Raw genomic sequence first — 21,543 nt, 5'->3', positions numbered from 1 at the left:
AAACTACTGAATTATTAATGGAAATACAATAATAAATACAACAGAGTATGGAAAGTGGAAAAAATCTGTAAAGATTAGCATTTATTGTGTCGATACATAACATAATACACTATAATACTTTTAGAGGTATTACTCTCTTGTTCACAATCATGAAGATATACCAGAAAATTATATTCATTAATAGAATAATGATTAAACTAAGAGACCCTAGACTAGAAGCCTCCTATTCAAGTTTTATTATGTTAGTGGAGCCAGATAACATTGTGATATTTGCAATTTTTGGTAAACTCTTTTAAATAGTTCTAATATACAAAATACTGTCCGATTTTACACGTCTAAATTTTTTATACCCCTTTCATTTATAATTCATTTAAAAACATGTAGATAGAAAATGTGGATAGTTTTAGAGAGAAATAAATAAAATAAATAATAACAACTGTCATAATAAAACAAATTTGCTTCAAAATATTTAATGTGCTTCTCTGCGTTATAGGATCTCATTAAAAAGTTGTCACTACAGCTTTTATTTGAATTATATGCTATTGTGGTTAAATAATAACAATAAACATTGCTTAACCTCCGAAAAGCATTCAACAATAAGCAATAAACTACTAAAATCATCAAGTATTATTAGAAACTTCAGCTGTGTGGACAGGGTAGCGATAAAATCTACAAGTAGTTGGTACTCTAGTAGTGATGATTCAAGTAAAGATTATGAGAAATTGATATTAGATGAAAATTAAAATCTAAAATGGAGACGTTATTATGGCTTCAATAGATCAACGAATATAGTTCAGCTTATTGAACAAAAAATTCATATAAAATGACAGGAAATCATTTTTAAAGTTTATATATAGCCACTACATATCAGCAGTATAACAATAAGGACAAAGCAGCAAAACCTCAAACTTCCTGGAATTTCAAGTAGAGCAAGACAAACTTAATAGTTTATCCTGCCTGGAACAGTGTTTAAAAGAAAATGCAACAGAGCAGACAACTTTGCACGCGATGTATATATTCCCGCAAACAACGTTTCATTGTGGCTTCATTTAGCACTGCTTCATGTTCTTATTTAGCTCAAATTTAGAATGATTCTATTTAAGTTTGATAATTGAAAACCGTGTGGTAAAAACGATACGCCTTTATTCTATCCCACGTCAAATTAAGCAACAGCAAAAAGAGTATTTAAATATATTTCCTGGGTTATTCGTTACGGGAATCCGAATTAATTCCGTCTACGGAATATTTCATCTTTTCCATTCGGTGGTTTTTTCCTCTTTTGGAAGAAGCAACGGGAGTAATGAAATTAACATCGCCAAATATTTATGAGACGTCGAATCGGATTGTTTCGATTCTCTAGTCGCTGAGAGTTTGAACATTTTCAGGCAGATTGTTATTTTGAATGGACGTGTATCAAATATTTCGTTTAATTTTATCCGATGCGCAGTAACAAATGCAGGTTAAAAATCGATAGAACCGAGATCAAAATGTCATCTGTGTGACCAACGAGGGATTCAATTTCATCAGAAAAACACGACATTCGGCAAATCGGTTAGTTAAGTTTCCGTTTTTCCAGTTTGAACATTACAATAAAACCAAAAATTAAATGTAAAATCAGACCCGACCGGAAATCTGCTGTCCTGCGACGATGTCGGTCAAGTTGAAAAGAATCGAGACAGACTGATTTCAATATAGAGTAAAGCATTTAAATTACCTTGTTATTCATTTGTTACAGACATGATATTCTCATTTTGATTTGGTTGACTGAATGTTTATGGGCTTGAGGAAAAGCAATTTCATTTTCTTGTGTAACGATGGTGAAATTACGACAGCTGTCAAGTCCTAGATGCGAGAAAATGTAAAATGTACAAAGAATATTTTACTAACTGAATATAAAACTTGTTATACGTTCATAGAAATTTATTAGTCCCGAAAATGACTATATAGAAAATATAGAAATGATTATGAAGCTTGAGAATTGTACTTAACCTGATTTTAAATAAGAAATGTTTTGTTTGTATTCTACAAATATGCGTACATTACACTTCAATTTATATTCTTAATACTACGAATGCAGTAACAGATTATTTCTTTTTTATGCTCTCTATGGAGAGAACTGTTACATAATATATTAATATTAAAGAAAATATGGATATTGAATATTATATATTGTACTTATAATATATTATTAAATAACTACTACCTAAATAAAATTTGTAGTTAGTAAGTGTTAAGAGTTATTATATTAACTGAAAGAAATAGTTGATACTAATAAATACGATGTAATATTTAAAAAAATTCGTACATCAGAAATCAATCTTGTAATGAAACCTAAAACAAAAATAATCTTTTTAAAACAATCAAAAACGTAAATAAAACTTCTCCATAAAAATAATGAAATATTTACTATATAATATTTAATAATGTACATAAAACAAAAGTAACGTAAAACTTAAAATAACATATATAAAATCTTTTAACGGATATATTTAAAGTCTTTTAAAGTAATGTAACTTGAATGTCTGGATTCTACTCTTATAATTTTATGATTTTCATCTAATAAGATTTACGTACTTATCTGAAACAGTGTCAGTACTCATGTTTTACTTCTATCAAACGCACATGCTTATGCATAATATTTCTTAATAACCACTATGAACAATGCCACTATTATTGATACATACAATCTTAACATATCGTGGCAAAAAATCTTTAGTAATTAGTTACAATTTACATTCCTTGCCATTATGTGAGTTATCTTGATAATTTTGTTGATGTTGTCTAGAATACACTATAATTTTTATTTCTGTTTTAATTTTAGTTACATTTTGAATACATTTTTTAATACATTTTGAATACATATATTAACTCAACACAACTCAGCTTTGTTGTGTTTTTTCATATCCCCTAATACCAATAAGAAAACAAGTGTTATTATTTTTGTTTGAATGTCATCCTTTTTTCACAATTACATATAACAAATTAACAAGTAAAACACAACCATATAATTAGCAAATAATAAACAAAGCCAGATGACAGATTATCAAAATGCCCATGCGTATAGTGAGTCAAAAACATACTACATTTTGTTGACTTTCTTGTAGTCTGCGTTGAACGCGACTTAATTTGCATAGTTGTCTCAATCGACAATTTAAATTTTGGACGTGCGTTGATAGTTGGCGCTTCTCGAGACCGGACAAAGAGCGTATGTATGTGCGGCAGTTGAACATGCTGATAACCCGGCCAGGAAAAGGGGGTGCAGGCATCCCATTTTCCAATTTAACTTTCTCGGTAACATATATTAGTTTGAAGTAATGGGCGGAAAGTATACAATGTCGTACGCCTATTAGGACCTTAATTCGTTGAAATATGTCGAAGAAAGGCATCGGCGCTTCTCGCGTCGCCTCTATAACCTCCTCTCCGATTTCCCTTAGTTTCCGACGAGGGAAGTTTCGCGCAAAGGGTCGACTTCTAAGGGCATTTTTATTGGAAAAGTTCCGGGACAAGTTGGCAATTTTAAAATTAAGTCCGCGTTGTCGATATCTTTTTTTTTCTTCTTCGATTACGAATTAATATGCCGGTGCCCCGCAAGGCTTCGCCACTTCGTCGCTTGGTTTGACCCAACTACGGTCCTTTATTGAACGCTATTATTCAAACTTTACCATGGGGTGAGGACTGTCGCTATGCCATGCTTGTGCATAGCATAGCTGCTCTAAAATTATGCTGCCTCTTGGTATTTCCCCGACCCAAGACATTTTACAGCTAATCAAAGTTTCGCCGGGGCGAAATATTTCATGCTCAAAATACAAGGAGATCTGTTTTAATGCAAAACATGTTTTGCATTTTTATTTTCACGACTTTTGTGTTCCTATATACTTGGGGATATAATTCGACAGTAAAAATGTGTTTACGAGACAAAAAAGTTAAGGCTTTTTTTGGTATTCCAGTGGGAATCTGCAATCTGTCTAATAAACAGTAAACATCTGTTAGTGACATGTACAGTACATTTAATTAAGTGATTTTTAAACATATATTGAGTTAGGCAAAAAGTAATTTCGGTTTTTTTATGTTGTTGAAAACAAATTTATTTATATAAATTTTAAACACTAATCGATGATATTGCGCTATTTTGTCACTTTTCTATAGTAGTTTATTAACAAAAATTGCTTTACTTCTTTTTGAAATATTTTCCATGATGATCTCCTTCGTAACACTTTTTCCACTCTGACTGAAGTACCTACAAAACATGGTTTTTGAATGTATCAACGGTTTCTTCAGACATCTTTTTTGAGGCAGTGCCAAGTCGTGATAAATGGGTTCTCAAATGTTACTGAATAGCTTAAGATATGAATTATCTAGGGTAGATATCATGGAAGGTAACGCCTTGCTTTCTAATCCTTTTCTTAAAGCGCCTGTTTCAACCGCATTATCAGCGGTCAGTCGAATTAAGAGTTTAGATAGATTGAAGGAGCTAATGATGAACTACTTCTTTCTACCACATCCAAGTAATTAGTATTACCTTCCTTGGCGTCAACACCGATTATGCAGCTATAACTGAAGCTGTTCTGTAACACTGTCGAATTCTATAAGCTCCTATAATTTTTTCGTTTCAAAATGTTTCGATTTCCTTTCGTTTTAACAACTAATATTATGTTCAGTTTTGTAGCGATATCTTGAAATCAGATATGCCACTCTATTTCAATATGTTTAAGAGCTTTATCGGTTTTCTCTACAATATTTTGGTAAGACCGTGGCTTATCTCTGACATCTAAATCTAAGGAATGTAAACCAATTAAAAACTGATTTCTATAAACATGACATAATTTTCAATGAACCTGAGCCTCATTTTTCTTTTTTCGGAAGTAAATATGTTAAAATATCAGGAAAATTACTAAATAAATGTCCATATTCAATGCTAAAACAATTTACTCCGTAAAATAATGACGCTATCTTTATATCTCGAACGCTCTATGCTAAGGCTTGTATATAGTAAGACATTGATTATATATTAATTGTAGATAGATATACTCGATTTTAAAATATACTTTTAGATTATTCGAAATTATTTTATCTTTCACATTATATGCTTAAGGTGTAAAGTGTATTTATAAAAAACAAAAACAAATTAACAAAATTAAAAGCTAATACATTTAAGAAAATAAGAAAAGGGTTGACATTACTACAACCCTTGTAGATATTTAATATAAAAGGGCGACATTATTAATTAGTAGGAAAGTCGTTGTAGCCCCTACCTAAAACATTTTTTTTGTAAAATGGCGCTTTTTTCCTCGCCCTCAATGCTTTGTATTAACTATATTTTTTGATATATACTGATTATTGACATTAAGATAAATGGTGTAGCTTATCTGTTCCAGTCACAGAAATATTTAAAATATTAAGTCATGTATGTATTTTTATATAGAATATATTTTTGACTGAAACAAGCTAATGTATCAGCTGTTTTATCCAGCCTAATTAAACTAACTAAAAAGAAAGTACTAACTACATTTTCCCGAAACTTTATGGATAACAACGTTGTAGGTCAACAGGAAGTGGTTAACGGTAAACTAATTTTTTCTCTACAACAAAATTCGGGGCGACCATAGACTGTTGGAAACATTTTTCTAAAATAATGAATAGCTTTTAGTTTTAATCATGTCGTAACCTCGTGAAATTAAATGGGACCTGGCGAGAAAGTTTTGGTCCCCGATTGCTAATATAACATTTTCTGCGGCAAATCCCAGATATTAATACGATTATGTCATTCTGGCCATAAATGCCCCATTTATAGGGTAACTCTGTGATGGCGTTTAATCTTCCGTGGGATTTGAATAATTAGCAATTGGACTGATTACTGTTTAGAGATAATTACCTTTGTTTGTTGCGCCACACACCGGATGCTGGTTTAGTTTTACATCCGACTCCAATATTTAGGATGGAATAGGACTGGAATGAGTTCAGGATGGATGGGAATGAAGATAGGGTTTTAAACTCAATAACTCCAAATGAAATCCTCAAAGAAATTCAGATAAATTTCAGTATCAAAGAAGCTGCAAGTTATGATCTAGCCAAGTCCTTAAAAAATGGCCAAGATCAATCTAATGGGATTGCAATATGTGCCTACACAGTCAAAAATTCGGAAATTATTTTGGTCCCCATATCAGTTAAATCGCCCAATAATAAAACATCATACCGACCTATGTCACTGCTATCAATCATATCTAAATTATTCCAGTTATACTTAAAACACTTAAAATCAAACTATTTAGTGAAGAAAAGTCAATTGAGGTATCCCAAGGTGTGTATTAACTCTATATTAGTGATATCTCTAAATGTGAAGGAATAAAAATGGCTATATTTACTGATAATAATGCAGAAGTAATAATATTGATACCACTGAATATACATTATAAACAGAGGTCAATAACATTACTGTGTGTACAAAGAAATGGTAAATACAATTGAATTCTACACATGCAGATTTCAAGTACACGAAATAGTCTTCCGTATGCAAACATAATGCCCAACCCAAACAGTTATATTAATTTAGATTTGTTTTGTTAGTAATTTGTGTATGTTACAAAATTATATTATTATTTTTGTATTGATTGCACCGATTCCAAAGTTATCAGTTGGTGGTAGTTAAAATTATGTTGTAAGTAGATAAATAGGTTTAGGAAGGTATTAAGCTAATTTGTGTGTATATAGTAGAATATAAAATACGTGTATTAGATAGGTTAAATAAGGTTTTTGTTTATTTTAATTTAGTTATTACTATCATTATTTTATACATATTTGGTTTAAAACGTTTTTTTTGTGTTAAAAATCCAAGTTTGATAATTTTTGTCTTTTTAGTGAGTTTCTTATTTATTTTTTGAAGTCGGTTCAATTTTCTTGTCAAGAATATTTTATTTTCCTCTTTTTAGTGTTAGATGTTACAATGGGTAGGTCAAGTAAAGCTACAGCCCATATGAGGAAAAATAGGAATAAACAAACAATGATTGAAAATAAGGAACGCTTCAGGCCACGGGGTCCGCTACCTAACCTAGGTAATTTGACAAATGTTCTAATCAAAGTAGAACGACAAAATTTCGTTCCCCTCCAGGAATCGAACCCAAGATGTTAGCCGGCATGTTAGCCGAACGCTCTAATCATTACACCATATAAGCAGTTGCCTACTATATTTCTACGGCTTCTCATATCATATGGTTAATGCTTAAGAAGCAAACTAATCGGTTATTGCACTGAACGACTTCCGGTCCTCCGTCACCTTAGTTGATCAATAACATTATAAATAGATATCTGATTATTTTAGATAAAAGAAATATGTGAAAACTTTGTACGTGCCTTTGAAATTTTAGGTTTCCCTCGATTTCCCCGGATTCTGCCATCATATTCTGATTTGGTTGCAATGGGACCACCTCGGAAGAGCGCTCTTTCGAATTAAAAAAGAATATTGAAAATCGGTCTATAATTGACGGAGAAATCGGCGAACATATTTTAAAAAATATACATTTGAACATAGGACCTCCTCCTTTTTTGAAGTCGATTAAAAAGAAATGTGCACAACTTTGTATGAAAACCCTTTAAATTAATATAGTTTAATTATGTGTGTAAACTATTCTCTGTTAAAAATTTGGAGTGCATCAGTGGGATTACATCCATCACGCGTTAATTGAGTTTGGGTCTGAAATATTAGATCTGAAATAAAAGTTGATTATGAGAACAATATGAAGGAAAAATTACTTGTAGTTAATGATTGAGTTAATTAATGATTAATAGAACACGTACAAAAGGGGGTGTTCGGTCCCCATCGCTGCCGCCGAACACAAAAATGATTTCGTCAATCAATCAATTATTCGATACCGTAAATTCTCTGTAATTTATCGCTGCAGATCCATTTTCATTTATACACCTGTACACGCATTAGACCTTTCCTGTTTTCAATTTTTCCGCGACGCTTTCAACGATGATTTGTCACATGATGACTGTCAATTTCCCCTTTCGCTAGCGGGGTGCGTTTTAAAACAAAACACGCCCACTACAGCACAGAACCATTTTTTAAATTGGATCACGACGAGCTCCGATCGAAACAATTGCCGTTTATTTATTTGCCTATTTGTTTCAGAATTGACGCTGACAACGGTATCAGGATGAATAAGACGATATATCATTGGGAAAATCAGCTAAATTACTCTTTAGCGAACAGCTCGGAGCAGTACACCTACGGAAATAATTATAGCCAGGAAGGTAAGATGAGTTATAACCGTGAAACAAGCATTTCACGGTTGTGGGATTTATGTTTTTTTTTTTGCAAGACAAATCCGACAACGCGCGAATTAATTAATACCGATAAATGCTCGACGAACTATCAAGCCTCTAATTTAATTTATGTTGCTATATATCGTTACGCTAAAACCACAATAGAATGTTTTATTACCACCAGTTAATTCTTATCAATTTTTCTTTAAAATATGTTTTTACCGAGAAAATTGATAGAACTTTTATTTTTTTCTACAGCTTATTTACTATTTTCTTTCTATCCTTCTATAATTTCCGGAATATTTGAAACAATTTCTTAAAGCAAATTACTTTCTTTTCGATTATCAACCAAGCATACATAAGTAGTAATTCATTTGCGCGAATTATACTTGAAACATGCTAAATCTGGCGAACACATTAATGTACGAATGTACAAGAATGTTCCATTCGATTTCTGCAAGAGAATAACTTTTTATCTTTTACACGTTATAGCTGACTTCTAAATTAACCCATGAATTTTTGTCACTTTTTTCTTCAATCTACTTTTCTTATGCATATATAACATATTACAAAAAATGCGAGCAAAGGAGGAGCAAAAATCGCGAATGACGAATGAATTAAAATCGTATTGCAGCTATTTTCCTTTCCTTTCTTTGAGGTTTTTGAGTCTTTTCCATTGTACCATTCATGAATTTTATTGAATAATGCTTGCAATTAAATATATTTGGTTCAATCCTCTTAAATGTGTGTCCTACTCCAGTGTTATCCAAGGGTCGCAATACTTCGTTATTAACATAAGATCTCTGGATTTCCTGAGTAAAAATAGGTATCTGAAGGTATAAGCGAAGGTAAACATTCCTATAGTATCTCAGTGTATCAATGACATTTCTTAGGACTTTGGAAATGAAAAATTTGTATTTTTTAATGTTACTTTTCAGGAAATATCCCCAGGACCCTATATCGATTTTAGAATTTGCTTATGTAACTGCAACTTGTTATGTACGGATAATTAAGATTTTCTTCCAATTCATTTCTATATATTTCTATTTTAGTTCCATTATTTTTCTTTTTAATGCGCTTCTCCCAACGAAATGATAATGTTGTTTATTGTTACTGTTGTATATGCAACTTTATTACAAGTAAATCAACACAAATAACACAATTATTTTCTTTACACACGCAATAATATCATAAATGTAAGGCCGATCAGAGTTATTTAGTTCAAAAATATGTTCCTATTGGTCCTCGTTCTCTTCGGACTCGTTGCTTTCACGCTGTAAACTCACCAAACATAAGGTTCTTTTTAGACACCCTGTACTAAGTAGTTAATTAACAAATATTAATGACTGTTAAAAACAGCTCAAGTAGGATTACGTAAAATATCGATTGACCCCGGTAATTCGTGAGAGTGACACGAAATCGGAAAGTGTTGGTACGTGAAACTGACGGAAACTCTTAATGTAATGAAGCTTTATTAAAAGTTGTTTAATTTTACGCGAATTCCGTCATGGGCTTTGCTCTCGGCTGCGACCGGGTCTCGGAACACACTGCTTTCTCGTTAGCGGCGTAATTACATTTTGTTCTATTCAATAAAAAGGCACCACTCGAACGTAATTCTTTTTTCTCTCGCGAACGTTTTGACTTGGCATTTATGCCGGAATAATTGTTAACTTTTCGCGATCGCGCGACCTTAAATAGCGCGGACTAAATTGGAATTTGCATAAAAAAACCGTTTCTTGATTAGCGTATCAATTTATCAAACTAAACGGTCGCTATAATAAACTCGACAGGGGGAAAATCAGTTTTCCGGTTGATTTCCACGAGAACCCACCCCACCAACGAGACGCGGCAGAGGGCGTTCGCTTTTTATTCCGAATGAGTCGCAACTTTTCTTCTGATTGTTTCGCGGGACAAATTATCCCGATAAAAAGTTCTTGTTCCGTTCGGCAGGAGAGAGGAAAAATAATCTTGGGCGCCGTTATTTATTGTTGTTGTTTTTTCGTTTGTTCGCAGATAGGAATCAATTTATCTTGCCGGTGTGGAGACAGATTTTATGGAGTATTTTGTACGCGGGAATGGTCATCGTCGCTACCGGTGGCAATTTAATCGTCATCTGGATCGTTCTCGCCCACAAGCGCATGAGAACGGTCACCAACTACTTTTTACGTAAGTATTGACATCAGCTGTATTATTTCTTAGACATTTTCTATGTTGGATATTTCTGTAATATTTGGTGGGGGAAAAAGTAATTTTGTTTTTTTATGCTTTCTTTCTTCAAAGCAAATTTATTAATCTAAATTTCAAACAGTAATGAAAGATATATGTATCATTTTGATAACCAAACTTCTGATAAAACTAAAATCCAACTAACCCAAATTACTGTCACAAGTCGCGAAATAAGAATTTCCCGGAGACTGAAACAAATACGGCTAATGAATAAACTGTAGTCAGATGGGGCACTGGTGTAAGCATCAAAACTTCTCAGCTCCTCTTTAGAATCCAGATTCATTCTCAACATCTTGTTTTGGAACAATTACAGTAGTCTTAGATAATCTTAGTCGGTTTGTGGAATCGAATTTGCGAACCATATAGAAAAATGGAACGTACCATAGCCATACGTACCACCTCAATTAATTATTGAGACTGGTAGTTCTACACAGAAGAGGGACCTGCTGGGAGATCTTGCTGGATTTGATCTGACCATCTTAAACGAAGGTTGGAAAGAGCGAGATAAATTATCGCTTAGAATTTTTGTGGATTAATTTGCAGTTACCAAACTATGAGTCATTAGCTGCTCTTCGAGTTTGAGACAACAGAGCGCGTAAAAATATGGCAGTGTCATCCGCATAGAATACGAATTACTGTTTGAACTTTAGGGATCACAGATACATCATAAGTCACATAGATATTGAATAGTAGCGAGGGACCCCGTGAAAGAATCAGCGACTTCGACTCGGAATTAACGGTTCTCTAAACATGAGTGTATCGGGTTTACAAGACTTTTACCAGTTTTTAACGACTTGAATATTAAACCATAATGACACATTTTTTCAAAACCCATGTCTATTAATCAATCCTGGGAGTATTTTTATTTTCCTCCTTTAATCATCTTATTCACTGACAATAGAATCACCTTCTCTAGCGCCATTGTTTACTTTGCAACCAGTTGTTCCTAACTTGAACCACAACTATTCCCACATTATAATTGCGCGTGATCGAATTTTCATCGTTCATAATTCAAAATATCCGTTCCAAAAATGACTCTGGGTCCATTAAGCTTTTCAGTACATTTCAGTTAATTTATGTGAAACTCAAGTACCAAGCACTCTTTTGATGGTCATATTTATTACCATCAATATTAGGTTCTTGGTAATGTCGTTAGGTAGAGTATATTGGTGAAGTGTTTCAATAATTGGCCGATCCAGGGTGGCCAAATGGTAAAAAAATGGTAACAAAATATAAGCAAGTCAATTCTAGTACTCGTGTTCACTTAACCACTCATCTCCATAAGCATCACACAACGTTCAATGCTTTTTTCTTTCTCCATGTTCGAACTCAAAGCATTTAACCTTTCAAATGCGCTATAGAATGTTTTCATTTAATAAGTATTACTAGAGATATGCACACTTAAAGTAATCTATTAGAAATAACCTTATATATATATATATATATATATATATATATATATATATATATATATATATATATATATATAAAATATAATAGATTCTAATTTCACTCTTATCAATATGGCAGGATACAATTTAGTAACGCGAAGTGATTCCGTTGTTTTTTATGTATAGCTAATATATCCGACTCGAGAAGTAATAAGTGTGAAAGGTTCAATTACTGTTTTAATTGGATGTTTATTGTAAAATTCTCTATGCCTAAGAAACCTACTGAAAGAAATATATTTATTGAACCCCTCGACCCCTCTCGAATCGTCTGCTTTTGCGTTATGTTGTTTTTTTCTTCATAGTTCATTCGTCAGGAGTGCGATAAAAGTAATTGGCTCTGCCTTTTTTGTGCAATTTTTTCAGTGAACCTATCTGTAGCCGACACAATGGTCTCCACTCTGAATGTCACCTTTAACTACGTGTACATGTTGTATTCCCACTGGCCCTTCGGCGAGCTGTACTGCAAAATAAGTCAGTTTATAGCCGTGTTGTCCGTATGTGCCAGCGTATTTTCGCTGATGTCGATTTCCATTGACAGGTAAGTCGATAGTTTAATGTTATATTGTCGAGCTGATAGGAGAAATAAGCGGTCAAGTCTTATGCTTAGTTCAAATTGATTTGGTTATTTAATAGATTTGCAAATAAATTGTAACTGACCATATATTATTGTAAAAATTAACGAGGTATAATGCTGGAAGCTTCAATATATTGTTTCCAAAGCTACCTAAAGTGACACCCAATATATACAGTCAAAACCAGAGCGAAAATCAATAAAAACGATAATAGCACCCACCCATAAACTTGCGGTGTGCGAAAATCTTCAAAAATCTTGGGTCCAATACCACCTGCTCTTTTCGGCTTTTCTCATCGCGAAATATATGCTCTATGTGGTTGTAGAAGTCATCTTTAACCATATCTGATCAGTAGATGCATACAATAGGCATGTACTACAGAAAGATTAACTCAAACTACTTGAAAAGTTAAGAAATAACTTCATAATTCAGAGACTTCAATGCTCAAACTACATTGGGGGTACGCAATATGCACGTGGTTTCAATCCTATTGCCTTTATTAGAACTTATTTTATTTTCCATAGTATCATATGGGAGCTAACTAAGAAATATCCTCTTCCCAATTTCCGAAATCCAAACGATATTACCGTACTTTTCCAATCGGATGAAGTGCTGACACACTCAAAATTGTTTCTCCTCGTTTCAATACTAGATTGTGTTTCGATTTGTTCCATAGACAGGAAATTGGCGCTTAATCAGAGATACAGATAGTGCGAAATAGGGTAAATAGGATCCGCTTTTTGGGCAACAACGACCCGAATAATTAAAAGTTTGCTTTGTTTGCCACCGTATCGATTCGGATGCAGACTGTCCGCCGCGCAAATTACATCGTCCGTATTAATTGGATAATAACTTATTTTTGGCATTCCCCGAGGAATTTAATCTATATCCAGAAGGCGGCAGGGCCAGAATATATATTACTCGATATATTTTATTAATGAAAACATTTTCGGTAAAAGTCAAGAAATACGACCCTTCGTTTTCTTGTTCCGTTCGATTATAAGAGGCGCCAAGACCTTCCCTCTAACCATCCAGCGTCCTGCGTCGCCCAATTAAATAGAAAAATTACTGCGAAATATACTTCAGAACATGGATATCTTCTTTACTCTATGTTATGGCCATATTCTCATGTATTTTCATCAAAATTCAAAATGCACCATAAGAAGTAATAATTAGCACTAGTCTTAGAAACAGAAATAATATTTTATTACCTTTCCTATTTCAGTCATCACTATCAATACATAACTTCTTCTCAATCAATGTTATTAGTATCGCAGAATTTATTTTTCATTCACTAGGTCTCGCCTTAGTGGCGATCGGGTACAAGTGTTCTGGAAAATGTTTGCTATTTTCAGATCGCTTTCTATGATCTCGTCTATATCTTTTTCGGAACTTAATTAATATTATAAGTAGCACCATTGTATGCACTATTTCAATCGTTATATACGCTCGTAATTTAAATGTTGCTTCAGATGTTTCTATGCCCGTTATCTTGATAACAACGACCTGTCCAGTAAATGGGAGGTGGAAGCGAAAATGATGGAATAAAAGAAATAGAATTGTGCATTCTTCGTGGAACGGAAAATCAATCAGTCCATTTATTAAAAATCTTATTTGGCTGAATGGCGGCATTTTCCCGTCGGAACTGTCCGCCTTTGTGTCTGATTTTAATTTCCTCTGCAGATGGTTTTTAAAGCTATTTGCACAATCGAATTCTACTGTGCTAAAACGAAGCTCCAGTCATATTCAGATCTTTTCGCGGAAAATGCGGGGAAAATGCACGATTGTCCGAGAAATGCGTTAACTGATATTACTCTTATAAGATATTGTGATTATAAATTCATAGCACACTAAAAATCGTAATCGTAGATAACGTTGGAATTTTTAAATTAAAATTTTAGTATTCCGCTTTGGAATCCTTTAGCCAGTCACGACAGTTGCATATTTGATCATAAAATAGGAAGACTTTTGAAATTAAAATCAGAAGGTTCTTATGTCAATCTCTTTAAAGTAACCCCCTTAGGATACAATATAGGACACGAAAGAGTTGTTGAATAATATTTGCGGAATGTTCTCTAAACCCTTTTAATTTTTGATTAATATTGAATGAGAGCGCATAAAAACAAGAGCTATCAGTTCATAATAAAGCTTGTCGAGAAGAACACTTTTACGCAAACAACCTATCATATTTACCAAGTGAGTCGCTAATTACTTGCTTGTTTGTTTTTTGGTCTTTGTAACATATTTTCACTAGTCATAAGCATACGATGTTATGATTTGTATACTGACATTTTATTCTACTTAGCATTAGCTGTAAATCAACACAAGTTACGAAACAACACCGACAAAACAACAGCGTTATAGATGTATAATTCTTTGAGAATGTTGAGTTATGTGCCTGTGAACGTACATTTGCTGTGCGCATTATTTTTATTGCCTTATTAAAAGAGAAATACTGCTGAAAACCGTAAGAATATGTGGAACGTGGTTTAGACAATTCAAATGCGATGATTTAAACATTCAAGAATGTACTAATATGGTGAAAACGACCCAAAATGCAAGAGTAATTGGATAAAGACCTAACCTAAACTCAAAAATAATTGATAGAAAAGTTGGGAAAGATCCAAAATATTAATTGAATAACAGGGAATTAGAAAATCAAATATTCAATGAGATGATAAGGGATTTTGCAGTAGGACAATGAACTGTCTTATGCAGAAAAAAAACAATCAAATATGTGTTGATGTGTTAAAATCTCCATATTGCTATCACCCTTTAGCATTGATGGGACGCACTTACAGCTGATCAGTACTTTACCTGTTTCGAAAAGGTTCAATGGCGAGAGAAACTGTTGTTTTCAAATGATATCTATAAATTGTGTAAGAGAGGTATATATTTAAATGGTTAATACTTCGAATAAATAAGAATCGACGGCCATTGTAAATAACGCATTTTTTAGAGGAAAAACCGAGAAGGAATTACCGGTACATCTGGTAAATATCTCAAAATTATCAAGAATGAATGACCAGACCAGAACTGAAAATGTTAACGATAAAAATACAAAGACTATACATTATGTTCGTAATACTTGCAGGCATTATGGAAAATATATAAAAAATAAAATAAGAATTGGATGGAGATTCATTTACTCTAAATGATCTAGAGTTCTTCTTAGAAGCGGTAATTTAACTTCATGAAATTCATCGCCTTTACCATTTGTACCATGTCTTTGAAACCACTATTTATTACATTTTATCTTTCAAAATTCTATCATCTATTCATTCATTAAAACACAAAGATCAGGCACGGAAGTCTGAAAACCTAGCGGAACTTTAAATGTTATAAAGGTCCTTGAAGTAATTTACGACTTTCTGTTTGCGCGAATATGTGTTCGTGTGTGTGTGGATCAATGAAGACACCGCAGCATCTTGTTTATCTACCCATTCGATACTATTTACCCCAAATGACCGGCCCACAGTCTGTGGCGCAACCAAAATCGCAATCCGTAGTTCCAGATTTAATATTCAGGGATGAGAGAGGCTCTTGACCCTCCGGCAAAAACTTGCCACTTTAAAGTTCGCCACGGAGGGCCTAGAAAATTGACTCGCCGTCGCCGACGGGTATTTGTACGGACCATATTGCTTGTGCTTTAGAGCCAGTGTCCAAAGTTTCCATTTATGAATATTGCATATGAATACTGAATGATCGATAAGCCAATATAGACAGTCCCGTGAGACACTAAATACCCATTTATGTAATAAAATAAAGAATGACTTGTGTTAAAAATACTCTTTTACATAATTTCACATTTTTTGATAGTATTTTGTTGAAAATATCATTCAATATTTTATTTATGCACTTTATTTCTCCGCACAAAAGTACTACATATTTCAAGTTATCGTCTATTTTGTTTTTTTTATTTTCATATTTAATACGACGACATTTTATGTTAAAATGTATGTTTATCCATAACAAATAACTGTTATTATTGAGTCTTCTGCTTATTCCAGATATATGGCCATCATGACTCCGTTGAAGCCTCGTATGGGACGTATGGTCACCTTAGTCCTAGCCCTGTTCACTTGGATTTTAGGCATACTCATCGGCATGCCATCATTACTATTTTACAAGACCTACAGAAATATATATCTCAATGGAGAAGAAAGGGTCATCTGTTACCAAGAGTGGCCTGATGGTATGGGAAGCGAGAGCATCTACGAATACTAGTAAGGCGTTCTTTATCATTGTTATTATTAAACCGTTTAACAGAAGATGCTTGGTCTGGACACCAGAAGCATTTAGAAAAACCAATTAGAAAAAAAATGAAATAAATTTCAAATAAAACATAGTCAACTAAAAAAATAAAAATTTAAACATGGCCATGAAGACGTATTCTTAAAGGTTTAAACTTTAAAAATATGCAAAAAAGTCTTTTTCAAATTTCTATACCAGAACGCCCCCGCAACCAGGGGCGGTATGAAAATCAAATTTAAAAAAAGCAATATTTCGACATAATTGGATTACAATTTAGATTGACGAGAAAATCGAAGGCTTAAACCGGAAAAAAAGTTTTAAACTTGTTAACGGAGATTTTCTCGAATAAAAAGCATTTTAATTAATGGCAAATTCATCCACTGACTCGGGGCCAGTTCGGTTTTCTTTTCTTTTTTATCGTCGTCTTCTTCGGTCAAAAGCGGAAAGCGCACAATGTCGCGATCCCATCGGAAAAATCGAACGACAACCACGAAACGAAAACATTTTATAATAAAACTCGACCGGATACGTTTCCTGGAAAAGTATTTTCCCGGAAATAAGTCGCCGAGGATACCGGTAGTTCGGTGGCTAGACTAACCCAACCAAAATCACTTTAAGATTTCCTGCGGCCCTCAAACGGCCAATGGGGAATGGGAATGCGACGAAGTTATAAAAGATATAGTAACTTCTGTTCATAGATATCCATCCATGCCGGTATATTAATTTAAGACCACAAATTGTCTTCAATTTAACATATTCTGAATTTGTTGGTGTATACAAGTATTTATATTTGGCAATTATACTTGTTTATGTGGATTATTTCGAGACAAACTAGAGATATTAAGATTCCTATACAATCATCATACTAATGGCAGTAATGATGATAACAAAACTATTCCACATGCGTATAATAAAAGGGATGAAAGAACTAAACAATAATGAATAAAACTAGATTCTTTAAGAAAACCTCTGCAACTGATGCAATAGCATATTAAGTAGAGGAAACAGTTAAAATTTATTAAAATAGATGTGAATTTATTATACTATTTTCGGCTCTTTATTATTTTGGAGTTTTTTAGGGTTTTCTAGATTATTTATAAGTTTAGTGTTGTTTTAGTTAACATATTAATTCTGAGGCAATATATGTTTTATAAATGGTGATAATTTGTTAGTGTATTAGTGTATGAGTCGGTAATCAAGTGTTAAAGGGTAGATGTTGGAGTACATTTTCACTGCCTTTGAGACGGTGCCAGCGTTCCGTAACAGTTTGATTGACAGTCTTTCTAGACATGCTGTGCGAAGAGTTGGAGGATTGCCCTTTAATTGGGATTCATGTGGGGGACCATTCTTGATTAAAATACTTACTTGCTCAGGTTTATGGGTGTACGTAAGTCTGTGCTGTAATGGAGGAAAATGTTTGAAATTTTCCTCGAGTTAATATTCAATCGCAAGAATTTCATTAATTTTACCGCGGCGTTTCACATGCCTGATGTTTTGACGGAAAGCTGTGTAGATGGTCTTTCTGAAGCAGGCCAGTGAAATTCGAATGAGGCTAGGAGGAGATTTATGGAAGTTTACTAATTCCCTACTGGAAAATGATGTAATAATACACAATAAAAAGAAATAAAACATTCATCTATCGACTGAAAGTTTTATCATTCAAAAAAACAGTCTACATTTCCGAAATTCTTGCAATAACGTATGACCCCCGTAAACTGAACTTCGATCTGGGCGTCCTTGTTTTCCACAAACAAAGATTTCTTACTTCTTTTAAGGGTAAAAATGACCGAGAGATTGTAATCGGGAAATTGGTTGCGGTTTTCCATGTTTGCGCTTTGTCCGCATAATGCCAAGGCGTTACTTACACAGCTCCTCAATAAAACAAACTTGGAAATGTAATTCTATCACATTAATAGGGTATTTTGGTATAAAAGCCTAGGTTTTACGTGTATTTTTTTTCGAGTATGACAAGAAAAATTAAAACCAATTTCACTATTAATTTTTTTACAAGATGCTTCAAGATTATTAAAAATAATCGGGCTACTAAACTGTCGGTTAAAAGAGATGCGTCCTGCTAGACATGCTTCCAAATCTTGTAGTGTTCTGAAACAGATAAAAAAACATTCTTGATTCGTAAAGACATAGCTATAGCCTAGACGTAACTACAGCCCGAAAAAAATGGTGACATTTAAAAAAATGCCCCTGTTTTTACCTTTCCGATTTTTTTTAATAGTAAAAACGATATTTGAAAAATCCATGCCCTCGAATATTTAAAGAAATACGTAATCGTTACCAAAAGTAAATCGTTTTAGTAAAACTAGAGGTACCAAGTGGATTAAATCCAAAAAACTAGTTTCGAGAAAAAATCTTTAAACTTTCGGGAAGTGTAGTTCAGATAAAGGACTTAATACTCGCATTTATTTAATTGGCGATCATTGTCGATATATTGAACTATCTACTACTTAAAATAAACATTTTCCTAAATTCTTTCCATTAAGCAAACAAAAAAAAGTTAAGCTTATTTAGAGCTTCTTCTAACCTTCATAATTAGACTTCTTTCAAAGCTTTTGATCGTCCAAATATAAGATGGGGCAAAACTCCCGCTAGCATTTTGATTTGACAATACGGTGGGGCAAAAGTCCCGCCACCTTGGTTATGTGACGTTTAGCTCAGATTCGCTTTAACCATTGCGTTGTGTAGACATCCAAATTTTATTGTGGATAAATATATGCCACAAGAACAAGCATAGAGAGTAAGAATATTTATTGAAAATAAGCGTTCCATTATTGCCACTCAGCGGAGATTGCATCAATGGTTGCGGGAATTTTACCTCACATTATCCATACGTCTGAAACTCTTATGGGCATATTACATACAGAAATCCTCGGAAAATCAATTTTTTCAGATTCCTAAACTAGAATATCTAAAATAAAACCTTTTCGTTCCAGTTTCAATGTGGCCTTTCTGATTATTACCTACTTGGTGCCCATTCTGTCCATGACATACACCTACGCACGGATCGGCATCGAATTGTGGGGTTCTCAGAGCATCGGGGAGTGCACTCAGAGACAAATGGATAATATAAAAAGCAAGCGCCGGGTAAGTACACTGTAATTAAGTAACTTTTAATTCCAGATCCCGCTAACTATCGCGTATGAGCAATTCGCACAATTACAGATACTGATTAATGCATCACCGTTCGGATCTGGCGAACTCGGAATGCGGCCTCGTGCCGTGGAATCCGAAACTGTTTTAATATGTGTGCAAATTGTGGATGCAGTAATATGCGCTCACCGAGAACTATGCAAATAACGGCGCGAGATTAAGAGTTGGGGTCGGAAAACGCGATGAAAACCGCAGGCGACGCCCTCTTTCTCCGCAAAGTCTTGCCTTATTTCGGACTATAGTAGAAACGGGGAAACTTCTTAAAAACAAATTTAGTAAACTTAGCTCTTTATCGCCGAAAATATACAACTAGGAACTCACGAAAAACAAACGAACAGACAAAAATAATAAGCTATTACTTTCAACATTGTTTTTAACTGAGTACATAGCATAAAGCCTCATATGTCTAGTAATATTTACTCAATGAACCCGTTCTATGGACGACAATCTACTCATAGGAAGCATGGCAAGTGCACTAAAATATGATTTTGCTCACGTTGCCAATTCTTGTAAATTATACATATATTTCAAGAATATAATATATAATATATTTCCTTGGATTCTAAAATAATAATAATAAATAATAAAAATTCATTGCATTACAAGGCAATACTAAAAACTTATAAATATCTAATAAAGATATTTAATTTTAGAATTAAAAAAATATATATATTTTGTCTTGTTCATTCAATATCATCTTTCCACATTTCAAATCTTTCAATTCAATTTAAAATGTTTCATTTTGTGTCTGTAAAATGTCCAATTTTATCAATATATAACGAATTCAGTATAGAATTCAATCAAATTTGGAAAATAAAATAAATTGTAAAAAAGATACTCAACTGATTGAAATTTTCTCAAATGCCTGTTGTTCGACAATATTCATAATTAAATGCATTATCCACTATCTGAACGGTAGAAGAGCAAATAGCAAAATATAATAGGGAAAACAAAGTATACAAATAACAGCTTTATATCAAAAATGACAAATGACATTCTGTTAATTGGATTATACATCTCGATTGCTTTTAAATGGCAACGTCGCAAAACGAAGCGAAAATTGGCGAAGTTTACCGAATGCCGTACTGGGTGTCACTATGAATAGCCACTACTATTTTAGAGTTCGTTTGAAAAGAAGCAGTTCACGGAACATGTCCAGAAGAATTTCATCACACTTTACTTTTTTATATCTTCGAATTTTTATATACATGGAAAATGAGCACAGAACGGAACATTCTCTAACAGATTTACGTTTTGATATACTTAGTAAATCATCTAAAAGCAAATAAATATCTCAAATGGGCGATGAATAGTAACAATGTACAATGTACAAGCCGACCTCACAGCAACCAACCCCTACGTGTTCGCCAATTGCAAAACGCCGTTAGTTTTCTCGTAAAACGATGTTAAATGAGCTTCGGACTCACCTGCAAGTGTAAATTGATTATGGTAATAGATCCTCGCCCGCGCTAGGGCAAGAGAATTTATTTGCCCGTTACATCATGTACCGCGTTCTCTCGCGCCCTAGCCGGCGCCGTGGCACGTTTCACCCTCCAGGCGAAAAAAGAAAACCCTTATCTGACCTGGCCCACCGCCGCTAATCCCCTCTTTTA

At 33.6% G+C, this 21,543-nt stretch overlaps 1 protein-coding gene across 2 annotated transcripts in view; it reads left to right on the top strand.

The window, feature by feature from the left end:
- The window catches only part of LOC143193311 (tachykinin-like peptides receptor 99D), a 104,090-nt gene that overhangs the window by 71,694 nt on the left and 10,853 nt on the right, over positions 1–21,543 (top strand). For both annotated transcript variants that reach the window (XM_076399464.1, XM_076399472.1), the window contains exons 2-6: positions 8,129–8,250; positions 10,276–10,428; positions 12,303–12,477; positions 16,522–16,737; positions 19,714–19,864. In XM_076399464.1, the coding sequence (XP_076255579.1) occupies positions 8,154–8,250; positions 10,276–10,428; positions 12,303–12,477; positions 16,522–16,737; positions 19,714–19,864 (792 nt within the window). In that variant the 5' untranslated portion in view covers positions 8,129–8,153. The remainder of the gene's footprint in view (positions 1–8,128; positions 8,251–10,275; positions 10,429–12,302; positions 12,478–16,521; positions 16,738–19,713; positions 19,865–21,543) is intronic.

This window comes from Rhynchophorus ferrugineus, unplaced genomic scaffold, assembly GCF_030347505.1.
Source record: "Rhynchophorus ferrugineus isolate W39M unplaced genomic scaffold, kcgeb_rfMv2 rfM1, whole genome shotgun sequence".
NCBI classification, from domain to species: domain Eukaryota; kingdom Metazoa; phylum Arthropoda; class Insecta; order Coleoptera; family Curculionidae; genus Rhynchophorus; species Rhynchophorus ferrugineus.
This window is presented reverse-complemented; position numbering and strand designations above follow the sequence as displayed.